General features: G+C 27.5%; 1 protein-coding gene across 2 annotated transcripts; it reads left to right on the top strand.

The window, feature by feature from the left end:
* The first annotated feature begins 512 nt into the window (after positions 1-512).
* LOC107161291 (ubiquitin carboxyl-terminal hydrolase 3-like) lies at positions 513-24,137 on the top strand. 2 transcript variants are annotated; one of them, XM_015507648.2, is made up of 13 exons: positions 513-1,017; positions 1,297-1,423; positions 11,850-11,997; positions 12,196-12,315; positions 12,391-12,519; positions 13,382-13,561; positions 14,905-15,123; positions 16,436-16,610; positions 17,709-17,832; positions 17,893-18,011; positions 18,084-18,274; positions 18,339-18,385; positions 18,717-24,137. In XM_015507648.2, exons 2-13 carry the CDS (start codon positions 1,321-1,323, stop codon positions 18,854-18,856), a joined length of 1,695 nt encoding a protein of 564 aa, XP_015363134.1. In that variant the 5' UTR covers positions 513-1,017; positions 1,297-1,320; the 3' UTR covers positions 18,857-24,137. The 2 variants fall into 2 exon arrangements, with proteins under 2 accessions (XP_015363134.1, XP_015363133.1); XM_015507647.2 differs by having other exon boundaries at positions 515-1,017; positions 1,227-1,423.
* The last annotated feature ends 3,640 nt before the right edge of the window (positions 24,138-27,777 follow it).

The raw sequence follows: 27,777 nt of genomic DNA, 5'->3' as shown, positions 1-27,777 counted from the left end.
AGTGATAACTGATAAACACCATGCCAGTTTGTGTCATCGCGCATCATTTAAATTAAATCTGTAGGAACATAATATTATATTTCGTAGGAACTGCCGTCTCCTAGCTGCGTCCGGTATATCACGTACACACGTCGTGCGCAGGATTTAGGGTTCCCACGTAGGCAAAGCAGTTGTAGGCCGCCGCGTAAACTCGATCGATCGCCGCTCGAGCACCGATTTTATACGGTACTACGGTAGACGCCCAAATCTACCGTGCGCGTGCGGGCAAGCGAACGAACAGAACAACACGACATATAGACACGGCGGGGAACAGCTCAGCCGGGGGCACCACCATTGTTCGCCGCCAGAGTGTTTGACGATGGTGTTGTTCCGTTTGTACAGTGCGGCGCCGCGACGAACAGCTGTTTTCGTAGAAATAACGCAGTTGGCCGTCCGTCACCACCCGCCCCACCGTTAGTGAACCACCCCACCTCGCCCCACTCAAGTAACTGAGTAGCGCAGCGCTTCGTAGTTCGTCGTCCGTCCGTCCGTACTCCGTCCCCGTCCCGTCAATCGTCAGCACGACGGAATACGGATTCGTGGCTGTGTTGTAGAGTGGCATCGGTATTGTCGGTGTGCCCATTCTCCATACGGCATAAAGACTCCGTCGCCTTTTGTTACCCTCATCACTCGTCCGCCGCCGTTCTACGCATGCGCGGAGTGCAGTCGTAGTATCGGACGATTGGGACTTTCAGGACATTGAGAGTTGAGACTTTTAGAGTTCATCTTCAGACCGGTTTCGTAGTTGGTACTGGTTAGTTGTCTCTGCTTGACCTGTCGGCTGTCGCTGTCACCATCATTCAATTACATTATTCTCGGCTAATACGACGGGGCGTTTTTTAGTACGTCCCGTCTTCTGTCATTGTCTCCGCTGACACTGTACCGATTATCGCCACAGAGTCACCATCAAATCTTCGTCACTGCAATCGATTGTAGCTATCATCTGTTAACCTTTACTGATACAACTACACCTCAGAAGTGAGTAAGAAATGTCCTCGAGTCTGAAAATGTACCTCATAGATGTTATTTATAGTATTATTGCTGATGTAGAGTTAAGAGTGAAAAATATTTAGTAACATTTCATTAGCCAATACTAAATAATACTGTAAATTAATTATTTTAGTAAAATGTTAACTAATTTGCCCAATATTTTACTAAATTGCTCGAATTGTGTATGTATTTGTTAGGTCATCAACAAATTATTCTTGATTTGAAGAATTTATATTGTTTGTTACTGAACGTTTGTGTCTTCCAAAGAGGTATTCATTCACCCAACAAGGCATGGATGAAGATATGGACTGTCCCCACATTTCTGAAGCAGCCGAGAAATTAAAGTTGGATGTAGAGCAGATTAGAGCTACACTCAACAATAGGAGTTGCAATGGTGAGATACCATGAAAACATGTAGAGAGTACATGACACCACAGTAATAAATAAATATTTTGATGCAATGTGGTGATGACGTCTCGAACATGATTATTATTATTTATATTACTGTTGTTATTATTGCTATAATAAGGTTCTTACATAACTATTATTGTTTATATTGCTATTACATCTATTGAGATAAAACAAGGATTAGACAAATTAGTCAGAGATGTTTAAACAATGTGGTACTGGTGGTTAAATACCTTTGCTTCTATCGCTCTATGACCTTTAAATTAATCTTAAGCATTGGATTAGTTTTTAGCAACTATGTTAAAAACTTTTTAGAAAAAATGTTTTTAAAGTGTGTGTTTGTTGTTTTGGTTTTCTTCTAAAGTAATTCTCATGAATATATTTCATAACCTTAAACAGTTTAAACTGAAGTTTATCAGGGGAATTAAATATTTGACCTCCTTTTGTTATAATTCTAATCATTAAATTAAATTGCTTATCATATTGCATGTAATTTTATTTTATAATTTTATCACAATTGTAATGCCTAAATGTAATAAATGTTTGTTTTGCTGGACTCATATATGCATGATAATTTAGAAATATAATTGCCTGGAATGGAATTTGAACATTTTTTTTGCTCATTCTAAGGACAATTTTAATTTTAAAATAATTATGTGGAGAAACTTAATTTATAGATATACTAAATTTGTTGGAGAAGAATAGGTATTTGTGCAGTGTACATTTCCCTCTTAAGGATTGGCCAATTTTTATATACCTTTGGTAAAAATTTAGACAGTGATGGAGAAAAGTCATATACAGGGCGTCCCCCGAGGATTTACCTATTGCGATATCTTACGAAATAATGGAGATATCAAAATTCTGGTTTTATAATAACATTCATAGGGATATGAACTACAATTACTTCATTTTTAAATTTATTTTAATGTTTTTGTAAAAAATGTAAGAAATATATTTTTTTATTTAATTATTTCCAAAAAAATTAAAGATGGCCATTTTGTAGATTTTATTTTTCTAAAAATATTGACGTTTCAAAATTTTATTTTTATTAATTTTCTGATTTTTAATATTTTTTCTAGTTTTGAAGAAATAAAATATGATTATAAATTTATAACCATTAGGAACACGGAAAATATTCGGCTAACCTGCCGCGCTGCGCGCATTCCCATACAGCCGGGCCGAATATTTTCCGTGTTCCTAATGGTTATAAATTTATAATCATATTTTATTTCTTCAAAACTAGAAAAAATATTAAAAATCAGGAAATTAATAAAAATAAAATTTTGAAACGTCAATATTTTTAGAAAAATAAACTACAAAATGGCCATCTTTAATTTTTTTTGAAATAATTATATAAAAGAATATATTTTTTAACTTTTTTACCAAAACATTAAAATAAATTAAAATATGAAATAATTGTAGTTCTTATCCCTGTGAGTCTTATTACAAAACCAGAATTTCGATATCACCATTATTTTGGGAGATATCGCAATGGGTAAATCCTCACGGGACACCCTGTACATAGGATTTGAATAGGTACGATTATTTAATACAATATGCCAAAATGTGTTCAGTAACATAAGGAAATATAAATTTGAGATTGGTACAAAGTTAATAAAAGTTTTTATTAATTTATAAAATATTATATAAAAATTAATATATAAAATAAAACAAAAGGTTAATATTTAAGTATTAATTATTTTTGGAATTTGTGATGTCCATCTATCTCACATGCAAATAGAAATTTTTTTATTTTCTCTTTTTCTAATGAACTAATTATATCAAGTGATAAAATAGATATTCTATACACTTACCAATTATTCTAAATGTTAAATATTGTTATTATCTTATCGGTAAGTTTGATGACCATGTATATCAGAAACACTTTATAATAAAAACAAATAAGTATTCTGAGAATATATTTTTATATTTGTATTATTAGAGATTAAATTTTTGGAACAAATTTACTTTACTTGACACCTTTTTTTCTCTCAAACTATATGTCTTAGTATGTTTGTTGAGAGGATACCACACCCACATGTGTTGTCCCTGTCTTACAAACACGTAAAATAGCAAATTTACGCTCAACAGTTCACATTTTACTAAGTTAGCTTAAAAATTATAGTGAATAGACCTATTATGAAACTTGATGATGAGAAAACTATCTGTATTTTTTTGGAAGTATTTTTACGATGATTCAGTTTTTAAGTGAGTTAGAGCGTATAATAAATTGTAAAATAAAAATGCTCATAACTCACTAAAAACTGATTTATCCTAAAAGTACTTTTAACAGACCACAAATAATATTCTTACCATTAAGTTTCATAATACGTCTATTCACTCTAATTCTTAAAGGTAACGGTGTAAAATGTGAACTGCTGAGTGTAAATTTGCTATGTTACACGTTTGTAAGACAGAGATAACACTTGAGGATATGGCGTCCTCTTAAGTGTTTGAACGAGTTTGCAGAAATTGCTGTTCAATAATTACAGCAAATCATTATGATGGATACTGATAAAATGTTAAATAATATTTGCTGATATCTACAACATACTATAATATATAGACCTGACGTGGTCACTCGCTCGCTTGGACAATTCAAATTCCCTTGATTCCCAAAAACTTTCCTTAATTTGTGATGTCAAATCATCTCAAATTAAAATTGCTGTAGATGTTGAAAAGTATGTCTCTGAAAATTGCCGTTTTAAACACTTAAATTAAGCATTCCTACACAAATGTTGAGAAAAAAATGAAAATAAAAGGTGTTTGGTAAAGTAGACTTAATAGAATTTTTACCTTCAAAATAAAATTTGTTTTGCCTTATCATTTTCTAGTAGATATTATTCTATTTAAGTTATCACTGAACCGTTTTTGTGCATAGTTGACTGATCCTTCAAGCATTTTCAAATCCCTTATGTGTGGCTATGTACTCTGTTTTAAGAGGATGTCAGCACACTATTTGTTTTCTTTCTCTAGCTGCTCAACATAGACAAAATGCATTTATGCAGAATCATTTTTTAAATGTTTTTAAGTGATCTTATTGTAAAATAACCTATTACAAAAAAAGATAAAGAATAATATTTTTGAGGGAATGACTTAATATCAATATTATATTTTATATGATTTGATTCTGTATTCGATTTTCAAAATAAACAAAAACATTTTGTTAGTTTAAATGATATGATGTTTATATTGTTTTGAGTCAATATTTAGACGAATTGATATGCCATTCCCTCAACTATATTATTCTCTATTTTTTTTGTAATGAGTGGTTCTAAAATAACTAAAACTCTTAGAAAAAATGATTCCGCGTAAATGTGTTTTGTCTATGTAGAGCATGGGCCAGAGAAAGAAAACAACTAGTGCACTGATTTATTCTTAATATATTAGTATTTAGTATAGAACTATGGAATACTTATAGGTACCTATTTTAAACATAACATTGTCCATTATTATTATTTTTTAATCATACTTGAAGAAGGTATAGCTGTTTTGAAAGATATTTAATCATTCATAGTAAATTATGAGAATAAATTTAGTTTTTCGTATAAAGATTCAAAGTACAAAACTATTTAAATTCAACTTTACTCAAAATATATTTAACGTGCAACCTGAAACCATTATTAAAGTAGGTATCGTTTCAACGACCATATACTATTTTGTATACATCTAATGGTATTAATGGTTAACGTGTTAGTGCTCTTCATATATATTCTACAACTTTCCAAGGCCAACCTCAACTGGTAAAAGTAGAAAATTCTATTATGTATTACTGCTGCAGCAGTACCTTCTAAAAATTATATTTTTTAATAACTTTTTAGGCATAAAAACCTGTATAGAAAATATTATGCTTCCAATTACCATATGGTAGGTATGGTACTTTGTTTATTAATTTATTATACACCAGAGAGAGAAAACAAATAATGCGCTGACATCCTTTTAACGCATAATCTCATCAATGGTCACTATAGCTCAATGTGTAGGCTGTGTATTTGTTTTTTATTTATTATACTATGTTTTAAATGATTATGTATCCTAAATAGCTTTGTAGTATTGGGGAAATCAAGACATTTGTATTGCTTATTCTGCAGTTCAAAATAAGTTTTGAGAGCTAAACTAATTTTTAAGACTCAATTTTTATAAGAATTCCGTTAAAATATATTGGTTTAGTCGAGGGTTTAGTATAGAAATTAGTTAGAAATATTTTTCGTCATCTGTTTTAGTTCAATCAGTAACAATGCAACAGTTATCCCAAAAAATAGGAGTAAAATCCTTGTTTAATTAGTTTTTTGAATACGTCATATTATTGTTAATTAATTGGTTTTATGAAATTAGATAGTAAAATCCTTACAGAATAAAAATTTTTTTGTATTGTATTATAAGTATAAGTTTGGTTGATGATCTTTGGGGCGTGGGAGGGGAGGAGCTAGAAATATAAATTAACACATATTAACATTATTTATTATAATTAAAAAATCAAGTTAGGAAACTGTCTTAATCTATATGCAGTAATATCCTTAAAAAATTATCAAAAAATTGTTTTACATACGTTTATTCAATTTTCTTGTCTGTCTAACAAATTCGTATTAGTAACCTTGTCTTAAAATATTGTGTAATAAAAATTAGAGTGAATTAATCTGTTTCAGAATTTTAAGATAAGATAATTATATAATTATCTAGGGCATCTCGTAGGCTTTTTATTATTTTGTTCATTAAATCATTTTTTTTTTTTTTAACTAAGATTGTTTTTACAATATTCAATTACTACTTGAAGTAGAAATTATTATTGATCCTTGTTCATAATAATTATATAATGATAATCTTCAATGAGTTTAAATGTTTTTTCTGCACTGTCATTGACTTACTACTTCTAAAGTTTGTGCTTTTTCTTATGAGTCTTTGTATTAATAAAATTCTGTATCTTTGGATCTTCTTTAAAAAATTTGTTTTCATCAGACTACTTGGAAAAGTCATAGACCTTTGAATAAATGAATGCAACAGTTGTTTTTTCTATGAAGTTCTTAAAACTTAAAACTATTTGGTGAAATAATTTAAAATTACCTTCATTGTTTTCATTATTTAGTGCATTTACCATCAGTTTTTTGTCTGAACCGTCTGAATCAAAAAATGCTAAGGAAGAATTTTCATGTGAAAAATATCACAAATGATTGCTAAATTTTTTTAGTCCAATTCTACTAATTTCATTAATTAATTTCTTGATAAGCAATAAGCATAAAGGCTTTGCAGATATTCCAAATTATAAAAGAGGAGCTTCAATAGCCTTTGTATACAATCTTTTACAAGAAAAACACAAATTTACAAATTATGATTTATACATAGCAATTTTTACGGTCAGCAGAACACTTGTAGCTCTGTTTGTTTAAAATTTAGAGTGAATTGACTAGATGTAAAAACTATTTATAATTTTAAAATATGCATAACTCGTTTCAAAAATTAAAATATGATAAAATGCCTATGAAGTTGTCTAGATAATAATCTTACCTTTAAATTTTATTTGTTTAGTGAATTGACACTCTAATTTTTAAGCTAACAGAGTTATACGTGTTTGTTATGTTACGCACTTGTAAGTTGGAGACAACATATGCGGGTATCACATCCTTTCAAATATTATAAAATATTTATTACTTAAGAGTTTAGATTGAGTCTAGACTCTAGGTTTTTAATCTTTTCTATCTTGATAGGGGTCCACCCTTTCAAGTATGAAGTAAACACAGTTTCAATAAAAATTTACAACATAGATACCTATTTAGTTTTTATTTTACCAACTTTTGGGTTATTAATAAAAAATTCCCCTAGTACAGGTTAGGTTAGGACACGCACGGATTATTTCAGTGACACGTCAATTTAAATACTATTCATAATTTTTACTTCACTTTCCAAAAAAATTATTGATAATTTGAAACTATTTTAAACTTATTATTGGAATACATCGTAAGATATTGTAATCTGTACTTCCCATTTCCTAAGCTCGAAAACGAAACAATTTGATTATCAATAAATTTGTTTATTGTGTTTACGTAACAAACGTAGGTACAACAGAACGTCCACAGTCGTCAACAGATAGTTTCGGATGTCTTAAACTACGACTATTTTAACCAACCTATTCATTATTGTTTTGGGCTTACTCACTATAATTCACGTTTAACCGTTGGCAGTTTAATACCGTTTCTAAATTTATTAAATAAAGATGTTCAAAAAATTTAAACTGAATCCATAAAAAAGTGGTAGGGGTGGATTATTCCACAAACAGTTGGCAGTGGATTTTGGTGTAATTCAAAACAATAATAAGGTACTATGTTGTTTGTGTAACGAAATAGTTGTAATTGATTTCTCAAAAAGTAAAATTTTTTAGAAGTCAATCAAACAAATTTAAAGTGGCGTTCAAACAAAATAATAATTTATTAGCTACTAGTTTTTCTGTGTCACATTTCATTGCGCAGCATGGTACGCTAGGGTGACCATACGTCCTGTTTTTTACAGGATTGTCCTTTATTTCAGCGTTGTGTCCTGTTGTCCTGGCAAACTTCATTCAGGACGCTTTTTGTCCTGTTTTTTTGATCAAACAAAATTAATGAATTTGAAAACGAAACTTACGAAAGTAATGAATAATGATTATAATTGTAATCTTGTGATTGCCTGAATTTATCAGTGTGGGGTATGTCTACAAGTTATAGGAGCTTATCGGAGTTATCGGATTGACCGTTATCGGACTATATGCTTTCGATTCTATCTATTTATCTCACTAAAAATACGTTTTGTGAAGACGGTTATCGTTATTATAGCGAATAGCTATTGCTATTAGTTTGGTACCAACAATCGTTGAGTGTTACCTGTCATGGACTTGTTGATAATCGTTAATATATATATATTAAGTATTAATAAAAAAAAATTAAATTATTATTAATTTTGTCCTGTAATTTTTTTTTTTTAAATATGGTCACCCTATGGTAAGCTACTTTCTGATGGAGAATACTTAAAAGATGTTTTTGTAAAGGCGTCTAACATTTTGTTTCAAAATTTTACTAATAAAAATGAATAATAAAACGTAAATGTTTAATTAATTATTTTTTAATAAAAAAAAAAGGTCTGCAAAGTTTCTGACACGTGAAGCAAATAAAATCAAACCAAACATTTTGATTTGACACACAGTTATTAAAAGGTTTGCCATCCCTGCCCTAGTAACTATCTCAATTTAGATTCTTTAAAATTAAAACTGGTTTTACATTTACTAAGTGTACTGATTGATGTTTTAAAAATTCTTTATTTACTTAAATCTTATCTATGTGATTGGTTTTTATTTTATTTTTTGCTTTTTTTTTACTCAATCATGGTTGAATAAAACCTTTTATATATATTTATTTTTCATTTCTCACCGTAGTATTGTTTGTTTGTATTTGATATTACATCTTGTATTTGTATATTATGTATTTTCTGGGTTTGCCTTTTATGATACCTATAAGAACTATAGGTTTGGTCCTTGGTAATAACAATAAATAATAATATTTTGGATTGGAGTGGCACGGTAGTTGCTATCAATCACAAAATGTAGTCTGTAAACAAGCAACAACTGGTGCCATTAGTTGAAAATCCTTTCTACATATGCATGCAAGTATTCAAAAACCAATTGAACTCTCTCCTACTGTAACATAGGTACCTATTAAAAACTCACAACAACATTTAATAACCGTAGTGGCTGGGCTAAAGTTCAATAAAAAAAAAAATAATAACGAATATTTGAAGTAATATGTTTTAGCCCAGTGTTTCTCAAACTGTGGTACGCGTATCCCTTGGGGGTACTCATCATTTTTTAAGGGGTAAAAGTCTGGCCAACACACCTTTAAATTAAAATAGAGAAAAAAATTCTAAAATCCAAGGTAACATTTGTGAATTTTAAATTAAAATGGCGTATCTAACTGTTTCATTCGGTATTGATTGAGTAAGCGTGGCTATCATTATACACAGTAGAGTAGGAGACAGTAGAATACCTATATAATTATAAAAACGCGACATTAAGCTAGGTATCATGCGCGTGGCGCGTCTACGCTCGGATATAAAATCTTGTGCGATCCCTCGATGAAAAACCAATTCTTAAATTCTGGTACTACATTGTTAGATTTTTGGATCTGTGTTGGAAAGGAACAAAAAGAACTGTCTAGCACTGCTGTCAAATTTCTTGTTGGATTTTCTGCCATTTATTTATGTGAAAGAGGTTTTTCGAGTTTAACTTATGTTAAATGTAAATATAAATATAGAAATAAATTAAATGTTGAAGATGATTTAAGATTGTATTTAACTAAATTAGGATCCAATATTGATAAACTGTGCCAACAGAAACAAGCTCGCCCATCTCACTAATTTCTTTGAAAATAAACGCTTATAGTTTTTAAAATTTTTTGTATATTAGTATTTAATAACTTAATCTTAATGAAATAATAATGTATGTAAGTCTTTACATTTTTTTATATATATTTTAGTTTAGTAACTAAGAAGGGGTACCCAAAAAAAATTTATTGATAAAAAGGGGTACCGTGTTTATAAAAATTTGAGAATCCCTGATCTAATGTATAGCAGAGCGGTACTCATTTATTTTCCAATAATGTTTATAAACAATTTGCTATTCAACATAAAATTTGAACAACTAATTTAACCTTCTGTACAATTACTTACTGACTTACTACATCTACAGTAATTAAATTCAGTAGATGCACATCCTTTTTGTTTTTTTTGCTGAGTGACTGACTTGATAATACTATGTTTATTTTCACCGAGAAATATACAACCGTGACTTGCAAATAGCAAGTTGTGACTTTATGTTCATGGATTGAAATATGTTTTGAGAATCAAGAATGTATAATAATTATTTGATTTGTTTATGCATTACTACATATAATTATGATTGTTCAGCATTATAAGACAATAATCGCGGACTACTATACTAAGCTTATTTCCGGAGTACTAACTTAAATCGGAAAATATGACATTTTTAAAAACGTTACATAGTATTTATTTTTACTTATATTTATGCATTGCATATTTGATTTAACAAAATAATAAAATATAATTAAGTATTTAAGATAATTATTTTATTTCTTATGAGTTATGATTATGAAGTTATAAATTATGATTAAAGAAAATTAATAACAATCAATGAATTTTTTTAAAAACATTTTGAAAATTGTTAGAATATTTTATCAATTTTGCATCTTATAAGCATCATATTTCAAATGTTTTAACATAATTTAAATCTGGACTCTAAAGACCACCAATTAATAAATCTTTAAGCATTACTTAATCAGTTATCAGTGCTATTTACTCTTTTTCAAATATTCTGATGAATTCTTTTCTGCCAAATTATGTGTCTGTTATGAAACGAAACAATAAATTTCCAAGCACATTTGTGGAGCTACATTTCCTAATATCAAGTTCATACATTTCGTAATTTAATGATAAATTAATTAAATGCCTAAACTGTAGAATTTTACATTATTTTAAGATGGCACAACTAGTGTGTATTTAAATTTTATTTTATTAGACAGATATCTCCACTATTGGTATTCTTACAATCTTTATTCAATTACTTTAAGGTTTGAATTTCCAAATATCCTTTCTTAGCAGATGCCTGTATAATAATAGCTATTTGTATGCAAAATTTCAATTTGTCAGTTAGTTATGTTATCCTTTCATATATTATATTGATTATTTGGGGAAGAAAAAATTCTAAGAGGACGCTATGTACACCTGTGTTGTTTGCGTCTTACAAATGTAAAGGCTGTGTCAAACAGATTGCGTTAAAGTGGTAAATGGCTCATAAATAACGTAATGTTGTAACAAATTACAAAATCACATTACTTGAAAATAACGCTTTCTGTTTGACAGAGTCTTAAAATTAAAACATTGCAAAAACTGTTTTGCGTGGAAAAGAACCACTCAAGCTGTAATCCAAGTTAAGCAACCAAGTTTTATACTATAAATAGAAGAATATTTAGTGTGAAATGTTGTTTTTAATTTTTCGATATCACAAATACAAAAAAAGTTCTTGTTGTTTAACAATTCATTCTTTTTGAGTTTTTTAAACCTGAATAACTTTTTTTAAATTCTAATATCGAAAAAAATCAAAAAATCATTGTACTGTAAATATTTTCCTATTTATAGTGTAAAAATTAGGTTGCTTAGGCTTGGATTACAGTTTGAATGATTCATTCTTTCCCATACAAAATAGTTTTCACAATGTTTTACATTTGTAAGATAGAGACAACACATGCGGGTGTATTGTCTTCTTAAGGAAGTTCCAAAAATGAAATACCTATGTAAATTGTATTCATTTGGGAGCTGCAATTTTGTATGAAAGTTTGTAAAAAGTTTCTAATTATAGTATTTAAAATTATTTTCAGTTTGCTTACGAGTAGATCAATTATGGATATGTTTGGAGTGTCGACAAATTCTTTGTGGGCATAATGCTGTAGGACACAGTACTGCACATTATGAATTCCACAAAACTCATTGCATATTTATAAATATTGAGTCTGCAGCTATATTTTGGTTAGTTAAAAAATAATTTTTATTTTGTTAGTTGTTTGGTCTAAAGATGTATTTCAAAGAAAAAATTAGAATTGCTTGAAATATAATCAACGATTATTAAATATGTATATATATATATATATATATATATATATAAGTTTAAAAATATTGTGTCATAATATCCACTGAATTTTTAAATCAAAATATTTTATTTTTAAGTTTCAAATGTAGTTCTGATGTAGAACCAAAGGACCACGATAATGAACTTAACCGTCTTCGACAATTTATTTTGTATAACCGTGGACCAAGTTCAAATAATAGTAACAAAAAGAGAAGACGGTATTTATTTTAATAAAAAATAAAAACAAACTATTGTCTTAAAGCTTAACATTTTGATTTTTTTTTAATATTTAGAAAAAAAGCACCTAAAGCTGTTAAACCAAAAAAGACTAGTTTTAAACGAGGTCCTAGAGCTAATAAAAAAGTTAGTGTACCTAACAATGAAAATGACTGTTATATGAATACAGTTACTCAAACGCTTTGGTAAATATTACTATTTATTCAATTTAAAGTTTTGTTTAAAATAACTTGAAATAAACTGTAAAATTATATTTGATATAAAGAATATACTGTTTAAAATTCAAATGTTTGTTAATAAAACCTAAAGTTTTTACTTGTCTTTGTAATATGCATGGCGTTCTTTGTTTGACATTTTAATTGTGTATGTTTATAAATCTTACTTTTTTTTCAAATTTTCCATTAAATTATTTGTGTAAATATTCTGTAAAAATAAAATACTATTCATAAATGAGCTATTTATAGAATGTAATTGACAAAAACTTACTGCTATTGTTTTTTTTTCAAAACTTATTAAACATAATTTTTGGTTCCATACTATGTATAGAATACCTTTACCTGATTGTATCTGTTGTATTTTTTGTTTCTTGGTTACCAATACTATTATCAGTTAGATTTACAGTATTAAAAATTACTATGCCATATTTTTTGGTTCATTCCCTAATATTAGAGATATTATTGTGGATGATGATTTTGTATGTTATCTATCCAGTTTTTTGGTTATTAAATGTGATTTACAAAAACATATTTTGTATGGTCTATCAATTTATGTTCAATGGTACATATTCCACCACAACATTATTGTCTATGATATACTGTTTTATAGACATTAAATAAATTAAATTAACATGCTATAAAATCTGTTTTGATATTTTGTTTATAATCATCAAAGACGTCACTGTATATCTTGGAACCAATTTAATTATAGTTTTAGACATTCTTATCCCCCCCCCATCTATGTTCTTCAATTGTTAAATTTACAGTTTATTGAACTAACATATTTAAAATAGTAAGTGTATTAAATCCTAATGTATTTTTTAATATTTAGTGGACAAGAACCTCCAGCTGTTGTACCAAAACTAGCACTTAAAACTGTTGTACCAAAGAAATCTCTCAAGGCTAAACCTAAAAAACCTTTTTTTAAAAGAGGTCCTAGAACTAATAAAAAAGTTGGTATATCTAATAGTGGAAACAATTGTTTTATGATTGCGATTTGGCAATCGCTTCGGTAAATATTATTTTATTATTTGTTAAACTAAAAATGTGGCCTTATTAAGTCTGACTTAATAATAATGCAGTAAAATGGATTGGAGTCAAATGTATACTTTTCATTTATATTTCACTTATCATCTCTTACCGTTAGTTTTATTTTTTGTTTCTATTTTCTGATAAAAGTTTTTATTGTATTTTTATTTGCTACAGATTTGTATAAAAATATAACTTACTTATTATTTTGAATCATTATTAATCTTTTGACTACCATGAATCCATTTTTATGAATAGGTACAATTTGTTCTGTGAACAACGTTGGTTTTTATGTGTTATAATTGTACACTATGGTGAACTCCCATGCAATTATGTGTTTTTATTTTTCTTATTTTTTAGGTTCTAAAAGTATTCTGTACAGTACTACCTAAAAATTAACTCCAATTAAGTAAACCATAAAAGTTTCCTTTTTCTAGTGTTCAACCGCTGTGAATGTTCACCAAATGAATTTAAAATACCGTTGCCTTCACGTATATAATTTATAAACATTGGCGCAAATAGTGTTTGAGATTTTGGGAGAGCACTAAAGGTTTTTATATGCAGATGAATTTTTTCTTTGTATATTTCAATGTGGCTTAGAAACTTTAAGTTTATTAGGGGGATATACAACAGTTAAGATATCTATTAGCCCCTTTGGTGCATAAATAACTTAAATAACCACTATTTTATTTTTTCTTATTTCATATTATCAATTATACAGTTCAATAAAATAGTTAACATTTTTAAATTATAAAAGAACTGTTCATTTACAAATCTTGAATTATGCTTATATAGACATATATGGCTTTTCCAACTTTGGGGCAATACCAAAAATTCTAATCTTAATATAATACAAACCATTCAAAAAACATTCTTTGCTCCATCATCAATACCAATGCTCTATCTTATATTTCTAATTTTACTCTCCATTCTGAATTAAAAATTAAAACCGTTCATGAAGAATCTAAAACATACTTTAAATGTTTTTTAAATAAATTGCCTTCTCATCTAATATTTAGCTTAGCCACTCACACGATTCCTGGAAACGGTGACTAAAAAGAAACTAGTGCAGTAATCTTCTTAATGGTTAACCAAAAAAATAAAATAAAATAAAATAAATTATATATTTGTAAATGGAAATCTGATCACTAGATGGTTTCTTCCGTCACCCTATTCATGTTTTTTAAATTGTTGTGGCATATATTCTCATTATGCCTTTATGTTCTCTAATAAAAAATAATAAAAAGTTTAAATTATAAATAAATAAATAATATGTTAATACTAAGTACTAACTTATTTTTTTATTTAATTTTTCTTACATTTCAGTCATCTAAAGCCATTTATATATTGCATGAAATTGTTCAAACTTTATGAAATATCCAATAATAATTCAGATCCAAGGTTGCAAGATTGTATAGCCCAAGAAATGTGGAAATTAATGGTGACGTTAGTTGACTGGCAAAAACCTGTTGGCTATAAATTTAGAGAAGCAATTTCACCAACTGCTCTTCTACAAATTGTCTGTAAAATTAAACCTCGCTACAAGTTAGTAAATAAGCTACATTTAATAAAACATTTATAATTTTTGTGATTTAAAATTAAAACGAATATGTATATTTAAAAGGGATATATAGTATCTTAAGTATATAAAAAATATATTTTTTATTTATAAATTACTAATTATGTTTTACATAATATAGGAGTGCTAGAGGTATTTGATGCATTTTTATTGGGATTGTAGAATTTCTTTCATTTAAAGTATGAATCTATCTATCTCCATTAATTGTATGTAAAAATAAAATAAGTTAATAAATTGGTTTATTTAGTATATACCCTGTGGATTATTAAAGTAGCTTGCTAATAACAAAATTAATATATTTAAAATTAGTTAGGTATTATTTTGTATCTATAACAAAATTATAATAGGAATATCAGTTGTAGCCTTATTTCATAAAAACTTCAAGAAATTTTTAAAGTATCACTCATTTCATCAAGTCAACATTTGTGTTGTAGTTTACAAAAATGCACACAACAATTCATTCAAGATATAACATTGCTACGTTTCTAGATATGTAGACTATCCAATATTTCAAATGATTTATTCATAAAGATTCTACATAGATCTCATTTATAATGTTTTTTTTTTTACTTATATTTTTATGGCTTGTAAAAATCAATTTTAATATAGATTTATTAAAGAAATTCTTAGTTTATTGATGAAACTAATTTTTATAATGGAAAAATGTAATTCTTTATATTTGATTAATTTTATAATATTGTAACATAACCTCGTTTGCGTTAAAATAAAATATTAGATAAGACTTGGAACTTATATAATTTTTACGAAGTATGGGATTTGATTGAAACTTTTTACTCAACTCAATTAATTCCAGTTTCTGTATCATATGCTATTCATTCAAAGGTAAAAATATCTTTGAGTTTCTCCTTCAAATAAATATGAATATACGAACACTATAATTTTTAGTAAATATTTTTAAAGCAGAATAATAACTTTAGTTAATTGATTTTTTTTCTTCTAATAAGCATTAAGTATACAAATATTTCTAAAAGACCAAAGAAGGAAAACTTTATGAATAATGTGTAGTTACGTATTAATATCAATTTTTTGGATTTTGGTTTTTATTGATATAAGCTCTTATTATTTATTCTGGTTTTAAAAGTTATTAATTTAGTATAAGATACATAAGAATAATATATGTTATTGAACAAATACTGTTTGTATTTTAATGTGAACCAAACAATTGTATATTAATAATTAATATGCTATCAGTTACATTACAAAAATGCTATGTATATTTGATAATGATATTGTACTAAAATTATGATGAATATTTAGAGGATTTCATCAACATGATGCTCATGAATTTTTGATGTTTACATTGGAGACTTTACATTCCGAGCTGAAAGATGAAAAAAGTAAATTGTTGTTAGAGGAGGGAGTAACAAATTTAAACCCCAATAAAATTGATACACTTGTATCATTGATGTTTCGCGGATTTTTATTAAATGAGGTGATTAACTTTTCTCTTAATCACTATTAATTTTGATTTTTGTACAATATAGAGTAGGGCGTAAAGTTTTAATCGTATTTTGCCAAAAAATAAATGGTGTTTAGAATATTAATACATAAGAACTTAAAAACTTATTTTATATTAATAGTTTTATTTTGAATTATTACTTAGAAATGTACTGACTATTAATTAGATATTAAAAATATTGATCAATTAATAATGATCTTTTTGACTTAAAATACTATTTAGAATTTTATTATGAAGTTTCGTTAAACATTAATGTACGCCTTACTCTATGCATATATAAACTGATCCGTATAATGTGGTAGAAAAAATTATACACCATGTATTATTCAATCATACAGAAAAAAATTAATCCTTACGTTAAATGGATCATCTTATATATTTTAATAAAATGTGAATTTTCTATACAGGTTCTTCCAAATTGTATGTTACATTTTATTATGGTTGTTCTATTAGGTACTAAGTGATATTTTATTCAAATTTTTTTTAATTTTATAATTAATGATTGTACTCTAAAAATTAAGAAATAGGTTTATGAGAAAGTACTTAAAAAGTGTTTTGTTTTCCCATAAAATTTAGAAAAAGTAATAATCTATATGACTAACTATGTATTGAATTATATATTGCACAGATAATCATAAATAGATAGAACCTTTCTATTATAATTATCCACATAGCAGTGTGCCAGTATACCTTATGTATTTGGCACATCTCTAAAAATGTTACCAATAGTCTTTTCTTCTTTTTCTTCTATGGTTACCATTAGTAGTAACATTTAAGTAATTGTTCCATCAGTTTAATTTCAATGAAACAATATATTTTGTATTTTTTTTATTAAATTCACCTTACGATTGAAGTTTAATTTTTAAACATTTTCTGAAAATTACATGACCAGAAAATAAAATAGTATTGCTCTTTAACAAAAAAAATGTATGGACCTCCTTTAAAAATAAGTAATGTAACACCCTATTCACTTTCTATTATCCATGAATTTATATTATTTTGCCATCAAACAATTTGTAAGAATCTGTACATATAACTTAGTAGAAATCATCATTGTGTATTTTTTATTAGGTTTACTGTTTAAATTGCAATACACCTTCTAGAAAAAGAGATCCAATCACAGATATTTCACTGGACGTGCCAGATTACAAAAATGCAGACCCGTCGATATCTCGACCAGTTGATCTTTTAACTGGTATGTTTAGATTAAATTATATTAATATTTTTGTGACAAAAATTATTTTATGTATTTAAGATTGCTTAGCGCGTTATTTTGAGATAGAAGAACTGAATGAAAGAAATTTTTACTTCTGTGACAAATGTGGAAGCGAACAGAGATCCACTAAGAGATTTTGGATGAATGCTTTACCTAATGTAAGATTTTTTTTTTGCTTGTTAAAAAGATTATACTTCTATACAAACTTAATGATCATATTTGTTCTTTAGATACTTTGTATCCATCTTAAACGATTTAGATGGGATCAAACTTCTCGTACTAAAGTTCATACACATATTAAATTTCCTATGGAATTATTAGATATGTCTCCATATTTTGATGATACAATGAGAAAAGAATTGGGTGGTGCGGATACATATATGTTTGATTTGATTGCTGTTGTTGTACATGATGGAGAAGGGTGAATAAAAATATAACTATTTAAAAATATGCGATTGTTTTTTTATGATAAATGTATTTTTCAGGGGAGGATCTGGACATTATACTTCTTATGCTGTTGATGATAAAGACGGTAATTTTAAATAATTAATTATTTAATTAGAACATTTTAGTTTTGTCTTAACATGTAATTTTTTTATTGGTGTTAAAAATGTAAAAAAGTTTGGATGTCATAATCTTAAGTTCTATAAATTTTGATTATTGATCATAATCATATAATTAAACATATGATTTGATCAGTAGTATTTTGATGCTTTATGAGGTTTCTTAAATTGTGAATATTGCATTTAATTAAATGTAACACCAAAATATTAACTTTAATTTTTTTTTTGAAAAATCACTGAAACATAACTTTGTCATAAAAATATATACATGATTTAATATTTTATTTTTTTTAAATTTAGATCAATGGTATGAATATAATGATGAAAAAGTGCATGAAGTTGATGCATCTTTGGTAGAAAATTTGCAAGCTTATATGTTATTTTACATTAAAAGGGACATGAAAGTTAACTTTTGTGATACTGACAGCCAAAATGATTAATTGGACAGCTTTAATTTTAATATAAGTATCATCATTTTTTCTACCTAACTATAATATCCTTTGATGTTATATAAAAGAATATCTATTTAAAAATAATTTAAACAGTATTCTTATTATTGTATGTGTTTTTATGCTTAAAATGTCATCGCTATGTGAATATTTTATTATTATTATTTTCTGATGTTAAGGTTTTTATATACAAATAGTGCTTTAAATTAACTATTAGTTAAATTCTTGGCATTTAAATAATTATGGTTAAATATTAATATTAGAATTCATATATGGATCATAGTTTGGTGGCTGGAATAACTATTTAATTGTGATCTCTGGTTTTATTGTTCAATATAATATGAATTATGATAAATTTAAGTTCAAGAAATTATAATAGTCCATACTCTGTTCAAAATAAGAAATGCTTGCGGCGGTCAGCTACTATTATAGGTGTAACATCACTATATGTACGGACCATGTGCACCACGGCGTGATCTAACCGTCAGAAACAAAAACTGGTCGCCGCCACAGTTGATTTTTAAAAAACTAATAGTTAGACAGTTAATTTTTATTTCATATTAAAATTCTTTCAAGATAAATAATGTAACAACTTGAAGAAAGTGTATAAATGTTAGGTTTTTATTTGTTATTTTACACTGCCAATAATTATTATTTTTCAACTATACATTTATTTTTTTTAAATTTGATTTTTAATTAATTTTTGCTGTGATCAATGAGTTTTATTTGTTGAAAGACATTCCTAAAGTTTATTACTATAATCAATAAAAACTTAATTATTGTAATAGATTGAGTTACAAGTTATGGGTATAATTCCATATTCACTATAATATAAGTTATTATATGTTGTTATATGTAACATCATGTAATTACTTATTAAATTATAAAATGATTTATTCTTTAATTTTTTGGTGCAATTAATTTATAAGTTCATAAAATTATTTTATTATAATATATTAACACTGAAAATTTTAAGATGATTAAATTGGGAATTCGGATAAAATTATTGATATGTAGGTAGTAATTTCTGTATTTACTTACCTATTATAATTTATTTATTTTATTTTTATTGAAGATTTCATTGTTGAATCATATTATGCTTTTAATTTACTTATTTTTAAATTCTGTAATTTTTAATATTGATAATTTAAAGAAGCTTATAATAATACAGTAAAATGCTAATTTTCGATTGTACTGAGAACTTAAAAGTATAAAATATAAATCAAGAGCTTATTAGTAAAAAACGTTTATAAATGTTGGAAGAATTCAACCATACAGTTTTGTTTCTAATATAGTAAGAAATGAATTTTATTTATAATATTCAATACAATAATTTATTTTTCAATTACTATATGATGTACTAAAAATTATTATTTATTTTTATTCAATCCTTCTGATTTAAAATCGAAATATGTTATTTTAATTTATATTTAAGTTATTTTTTTATTTTTCAATTATTGTGTTCCTAAATCAAGGAATTAAAATATATATGTATTATTAAGTAATTGTAATACTAATTTTTCTTTATAATATTGATTGTTGTCACAGTTATACATATTCATACAATTATAATTGTATTTCATTTTTTAAATAATAATTATTTCAATGTTCTTAATATATAACAAGTAGAATATTAGTATAGTTTTTGTATGATAATTAACAAATGCATTTATATAATGTACATTGGAAAATTATTGCTATTATTATAATTTTTTTTTACTGGACAGGTGTTGTTTCACCGGGCGAATTATTTTAAGCATATAATCTTAAAACATGTTCTATCATATAATTATATATCAAGCAAATGTGTATTTTTTTTTATGTGTTATTACTGTATTCTTAAATATGGATTTGTGGTTTTCATAGCTGCTAAAAATTAATTTAATTGTATGCATGATATTTGTTTATTAATAAGTTTATTTTAAGTATCCTAATTATAACATAAATTATTAGGTGTGGCTAATGTATTAATTACCTTTTACAACTTTTGTAAAAACTTAAGTAAGTAATTAAAGGCATAGTTCAATAACTTGATATTCTTGTTTACTTCAAACAGAATAGCTCTAAAGAAGTTTAAATGTTTAATAAATGTGAAGAAAATGGTAAATTTGTTATCATTATGTTTATCAATAAAGTAATTTAAGATACCTGGTGATTGCAAAATCAACTAATTTTAAAAGTAAAAATTAAGATATCTAGTTATTGTGTTAAGCCTTTAGTTATTTAAATACAGTAGAACTTTATTAATGTAACAACTTAAATAATGTGTGTTATAATTTCAAAACAAACATTTCCTCAATAACTTAAAATTACTTCAATAATCAAATTTGTTTTTGGTCCCTTCAGTTTAAAAAAAAAAGTTCTACTTTATTTAAAAGAAATTTGATTTTTATCTAAATTGTATTATTAATTAATTAAATTTAAATAAGTTAAGGTTCTTAGATTTTAAGAGTAAGAAAAGGATTTGCAGTAAAGTACTACTTATCATTAGTTTTAAAAAACAATAACTTATTAAATATTAATTATTCTAAAATGTTTCTTTTTAAAAATTATAGTGTTATCCAATTCTAAGAACGTATATTACAAAAAAAATAATATCAATTCTATCTGAAAATTGCATATCTTTAAACTTTGAAATAGCTTAAGTTATACTATACATTTAGATTTAGATTTGAAAATAAAACAATTTGGTGTGCAATTTGACATTTTCATTGTAACCTCGTGATATACAGGTTAGAGGATAACACTTATAAAATATCAAAAAATTCTGATTATGTAATTTTGAACAATCATTTCCTAATTTTTAAATACATTTAATGATCTGCTGTCTTCATTTTCCCATTCCCTAATAATTATAGAACCTTAGTTTTTAATAAAATTGTTGTTAAGTGCCCATGCGCCATTGAATTTTTATCCATCCAACAGCGGTATTTGAATTATTTTTATTTACAGAAATAATTGTTTTGTTTTGTGCTCTATAAAGTACTTTAGTCTTGTTGAATTCTTTTGAGATTAGGTTCAGTTTTGGGATCCTTTCAACTCATAAAATCGGTGGTTAAAATTAGTGCGGGTTTAATTCAAGCGTATGAAGTGTTAATTATAAATCAAGTGTGGTCCGCTTTACGACCAAGTCTCCATGTAAGTGATTCAACCCATTCGGCAGTGGATCTGAGAAATTCTTGCGGGTTTAATCTTTGACCAAGCTCCTACCGATCAGAGATTTTCGGTTGGTTCTGAATACAAGTATGACTATTTTTAAGTTAATTATTACTACCAACACTGTACTGATGGACGGACCTTGATTTTTTTAATATTCTAACTTAACCTCCATCGACTAAGCGTGGAATCTACCTCCGACCGGAGGTTTTGCCACACCATAGTTATACTTTTCACTGAAGTCATGTACTCCCACCTAACCTCTTATCAATGAAACGTCCTCCTAGGGATATATTTTTTACTCCCATCGGAGTAAGATCGACAAGGCATATCTATCGGCCCCGCGTGTACGATATTCTACAACCGAAGTATCCGCGTAATAAACCATCGCCATTGATGATTTACATCAGTAAACGTCGAGCAGTAAACAGTATCACCGATAGTTCTCGTTTAATATTTATTATTTTTTATAATTTCATATTTATTTTTACCCCCGTTCGGGTTAGTTCAATTCGAGTTGTCGAATATGTGAGCGGATGGCTACAGTTTTTGTACCACCGCCCGACGAGAAACGTTCTCTGTTTACAAATATTTTACATCAACTGCCGTTTTCCCGCATATCTACACATTTTAGATGGTTTTGCGTTCAGGTGGATGCCGTCCTCGTCAAGCGTGTTATGGCCGAATGGATCGAAAACGATTTCAATTTTAATCTACTGACGAATTTTAAGAATTATTAATATATTTATATTATATATAATATATTAAATATTTAGAAAGGTGTAGTGCATAATATTTATTTTGATTAAATATGTACATTAAAGTCGAGAGTAAAAATGATCGCCACCTAGTGGCGGTGTCAGAATTTAGTATCAGGAGGGCCAGGCTGAGGCCAAATTTTTTTGGAGGGGCTAATATGTTAATTTTATATATTATATAAAAACAATACTAATGCCATTCCATGGCAATATGTCATATATGCTAATACATAATGGTTGATGAGATCATTTTGAATAGCTAATTATGATTTATTCTAAACTTTGTGGTGGGCCACGGGGGGCCCGAGACTTTTAAAGTGAATCTTAGCCCACCCCTGGCGTTGACACTGCCGCCCACCCCATTAGTAGGAGACACAAATGATTATGTACGGTAGATACGCAATATGTGTAGACTAAACTGACGGTGATTGTATATAATCAACCCTCTCCCCTAAACGTTATCTCGGCACTTCTATGTACCCGGTCCACAGATAAGATACGATTAGTGTGTGCTTGAAAAGTTTAATATTTATTTTATATCGTTGAATGAACGCCCAAATAAATTTCGTCCCCTCACATTGGCGGCCGTTGTGGCGTTGTCCGAATACGAATACCTATCTGGTCGAGGTAGGTACCTAAAAAAAGCGTTATATTATGTACTATTATAACGCCGCTGGACCTGATCAGTAACAGTTATATTGCAGTTCACCCGCTCCCATTCGATCGAGCATACCCCGTGAACAGACTTCTAGTCTTATATTTTTTTTTCGTTTGTTAAGTTGTGCACCACTTAGCTGTTTTTCTCGTGTTGTGCACGTTGTTTTTTTTTTCCTAGTACTTTGTCTTTCATGCGTGTACCTATATTATAATATATGCAACTACCTATATTATGTTATATGCGTACATGAACTGGTGATTTTTTTTTATCATAATTTATATTTGCGCGGTGTAGGTATCGTACCTCAGGCAAAAGCCTGTTAAATATTCTAAATTAATAGCTAAAATGAAATTTGCTGTGTACTTATACTCGCTTTAGTATGTATTACGATTAACGAGAGACTGTTTTTTTTTTTTTTAATTTTACTATATATTGTATTATACCGTTGACATACCTACTGTGTATTTTTTAATTATTATAAAACAAAGTCACATGTAGGTATATATTTAAATACAAATAATGTTGTTAAATACTCTTTAATTTTAATAAATATAATGAGAACGAATTTGATATTTCGTGATATATATTTTTCTCTGTTGTTGCTAAATTGTGTACCGCATATTTACGCATTATATAATATAATATTGTATTTGTATACTAATGTAATGTCTATGTAATTAATAAACAATTATGTAATTTATTTATCTGTGTACTATATATGTTCGTGTTACTGTGCTAGTAATTGTAATTATTTTGTTGAATGTGGCCTGATATTATCACTATTTGTAAATATTAAATAGGTAGGTACTAGGTAGGCAACTTCATATAAACTATATTTATATATATTATATATATACAGTTTACCTTCTTAGAACCTTTTTATGCCTTTCGGCTATTTCTGTTATCATAGGAATGCCACAAAGAGGAGGAGACTTTTCCTCAAATACATTTTTTCCCACCAACTGTAATGTATTGGGGGGGAGGGGGGATTGGGCCCCGGGTGCTAAATTTTGAAGAGCATTTTTATATAGTTATAGATATGGTTCCTAGGTGATTTGGGTGATAAAAGTAAATATGTAATGACACTCAGATACTAATAAACTATCATGTTTTTTTTTACAAAAACATACCTATTGTTACAGAAATTTAGGTTGGAAGAGGGCGTTTTTTTTCTTACCTATAGCGAAAAATTCCTAAATACGTCCAAGCCCGTTAATAATATTTTATACGTTATATTGTTATCAGTTATCATAAATTCTTATTGTAAATATTAACATATTGTGTTTTTTCCAAAAAACAAAAGTGTATACCTACTTATGTCTAAAAAATACGGGCCAAGATTAGGGAAAACATTTGAATAAAAGTGATCATACATTTATACCCTGTTCAATTTAAGAAACGTAGTCTGCGGCTGACTTGTGCGGTACTACTCTGCAGATATAATACAGAATATAATATGACTGGGTAGGGTTACAAACCGGCTTATCTTGACTGCGGCCCGATGAAAACTGTTCGTCGCCGCCTATATTATAATATTGCTAAGCTTGTTGGTACAGAATGTACAAAATTTACATCAAGTAGGTACATAGTCCGAATGAAAATGGGAAGTGCATTTGTTACAAGAAATATTCGACTATGTAGTATTACCTACTGATATTTTCGGTTTACATATTAATATTATGTTTCCGGCAAAATGTTTGTCTTTGAGTGAACTATCTTGATAATGTAGTACAAGTATTGAAGTATCTGCACAATAAGTTCTTTTAACAACTTAATATGTCATAAATATTTGATAAGTATAATATTTTTTTTCAATTTCAAATTCCAGAAAAATAATGGTTTTAGTCTAAACAAAATATTATTTTAAAAAATGATTAGATTAATTTTTAATCTATTTATTGAGCAAATCTATTTTCATCATACTACAGTTCATCGAATTGGCGTATTTGTAGGTTAATACCAGCTTATAATATCATATACAATTATATTTTAATGTACATATTACGTATTTAGTTTTTAATAAAAATTAATTCAACCTACTGTATTATTTAATAGAAAAATAAATTGTTACTACTGGTCTAGTTTATCTGGCGACCTCGACCATCGTCATTCGTCACATAACCAAAATTTTGTTAAACATCATTGTAGCTATTCGCAACAATACCTATGTAATGAAAATAAACAATTTTCGATTATCAATAGTTACCTAACCACATAATAAACTTAATTAAATAACCAATTAAAATTTAAAACCAATTTAAATTTATTATAAATTCTTCGTGTTAACTATCTTGTGGGGTGTAAAATATTCAAATAATTATGTTAAAGAATAGACTGAACGATAAAACAATATCTTCTAAATAGAAGATTTAAGCAAAAAATAATAAATCATTAGCCCACATAACAAAGCCCAACACTTCAGTTTTTACAACAAATCATCTTGGGGTTAAGACTTAGGACTGTTAGTTCGGACTTAAAGTTTTAAACAGTCGTTAGTGGATTTGATTTGCATATTGAGTTAAATATCATTAGAAAAATATTAGAAGATATCTAATGGTGAAGAACACGACCTAGCTGGAACTATTGATAAAAATAGAGAACAATTAAGGTGACATGTGTCCTCCTTAAGGACATTATCTGTTTTCACTACAATTCCTACATTTTTTAACTCTCTGCCTGCCGGGTCATGGATGATATGTACCGGTTTCTTAAGATTAGTCCCGAATGTATTGTTGTCATGCATGAATAACTAAAAATGAATAATTGAATTTCCGAAAATTTCGAAGATAGCCGAGGTCCGATAATTTAATGTTTTATGGCGTATACAATTTTATAGAGTTGACGATTGTCAGTCTTGCGTCAAACGTTCTATGTATTATGAACTTGTGTGGGAAAACTGATATAACTCATCTCATCATGAAATTTAATTTAACATAAAATGCATAACCGTAGCTTTAACTCTATGACGTGTACATAAAATATTTAATGGAAAAAAATTTACTTGTGCTTTATTAAACACCAGTGATCTAATAATAAATATTTTAGCTTCTTTCGCTATGGAGAATACTAGTGAAGGTTTTAAAAAAGCTAATTATATTTCTGTGCTTGTTGATGCCTCAAATCATAAGTCCGTGAAATTAGTACCTGTAACTGTAAGATAACTTTAATCCAGAAAATGGAGTTAAAAATATTTTGGACTTTTCAAACCCATCCGGAGAAACAGCCGAATTAATTCACAATCAAATTGTCAGTGCTTTGGAAATATTTGAACTCAAAGAATAAATAATAAGTTTCTCAGGTGATAACACTAACACCAATTTTGTGAAATATTTGGGTACTTATCATTTATACAGTACATTTTGAAACATTAAAAGAATTCTGTTCGTTTGTTGATATTCAGTATAAAGAAATATTATCACTCATAACAAGAGGGTTATCGTTATATGCGGCAAATTGAAAGAATAATAGTCATGTTTAGTGCACTCAAATCGTATTTTTATCTCAAAATAACTGTCTAATCATTTAAAAACATTTTTTGAAGATGAAAATTCTATTTTGTAGCTTAATTTCCTACCAAGTCAATTGAAAACTATTAACATATACGTCAAATTAATTGAAAATCAAAAGCTTTGCACGGTGGAACTTATACTTAATCATGGGAAAATTAAATTAAAAATTAAAAACAAGAGAGATGATTTTTTTAAACAAGTGATTACTTGTTTATCTAGAAGAAAGTGGTGAAATAATTAAATCAGAGTTTAAAAAACGTGTTCTAAATTTTATAACTTATGCATAAATTAGGTATACAAAAGATTGGACTGCTTCAAACCAAGATGTACCAAAATTAAATTCATTAACATAGGTTTGTTTGTCAAAAAAAGATGAAATAAATTAGTCCAATATAAAGCCGTCTATTTCTTTTCTAAAATTAAATTTTAAAATGACTTTAAACGAGGAAGAACTGTATGAATAATTTAAAATGTTCGAACAACTTTTAAGAAAACAAATCGAAGAATGGCAATGCAAAACATCTGAAGAAAAATGGCTGTCGATTTTTAAATCATTTACAGAGAATAATGTTGATTATGGAATGTCATTAAAAATTGTAGAATTTGAATTTTCATTGCCTGGATCTAACACCGCAGTGGAGAGAATATAATTGATTATAATCATATATAACAACTATAGTTGTTGGACAAAGTCACCATATCACTATTACTAGGCAATTAATGATTTATATATCAAAAGTGTAGAAGCTTCTTTACTTCTTTAGTCATTAAGACGAATTTAGAAAATAAACCCTGCCAATAATTCTATGAAGAAATTACGAAAAATAAAGA

Source organism: Diuraphis noxia, unplaced genomic scaffold, assembly GCF_037042655.1.
Source record: "Diuraphis noxia isolate RWA-SAM2 unplaced genomic scaffold, SU_Dnox_SAM2 contig0003, whole genome shotgun sequence".
Taxonomy (NCBI): Eukaryota; Metazoa; Arthropoda; class Insecta; order Hemiptera; family Aphididae; genus Diuraphis; species Diuraphis noxia.
The sequence above is the reverse complement of the archived record's forward strand: the minus strand, read 5'-3'. Positions and strand labels throughout refer to the sequence as shown.

Coding starts and splice junctions, on each gene's coding strand:
- LOC107161291 (XM_015507648.2), top strand. CDS start 1,321: ATGGATGAAGATATGGACTGTCCCCACATTTCTGAAGCAGCCGAGAAA. Junction 12,520..13,381: donor ACAGTTACTCAAACGCTTTG/GTAAATATTACT, acceptor TTTAATATTTAG/TGGACAAGAACCTCCAGCTG. Junction 15,124..16,435: donor AAAATTAAACCTCGCTACAA/GTTAGTAAATAA, acceptor ATGAATATTTAG/AGGATTTCATCAACATGATG.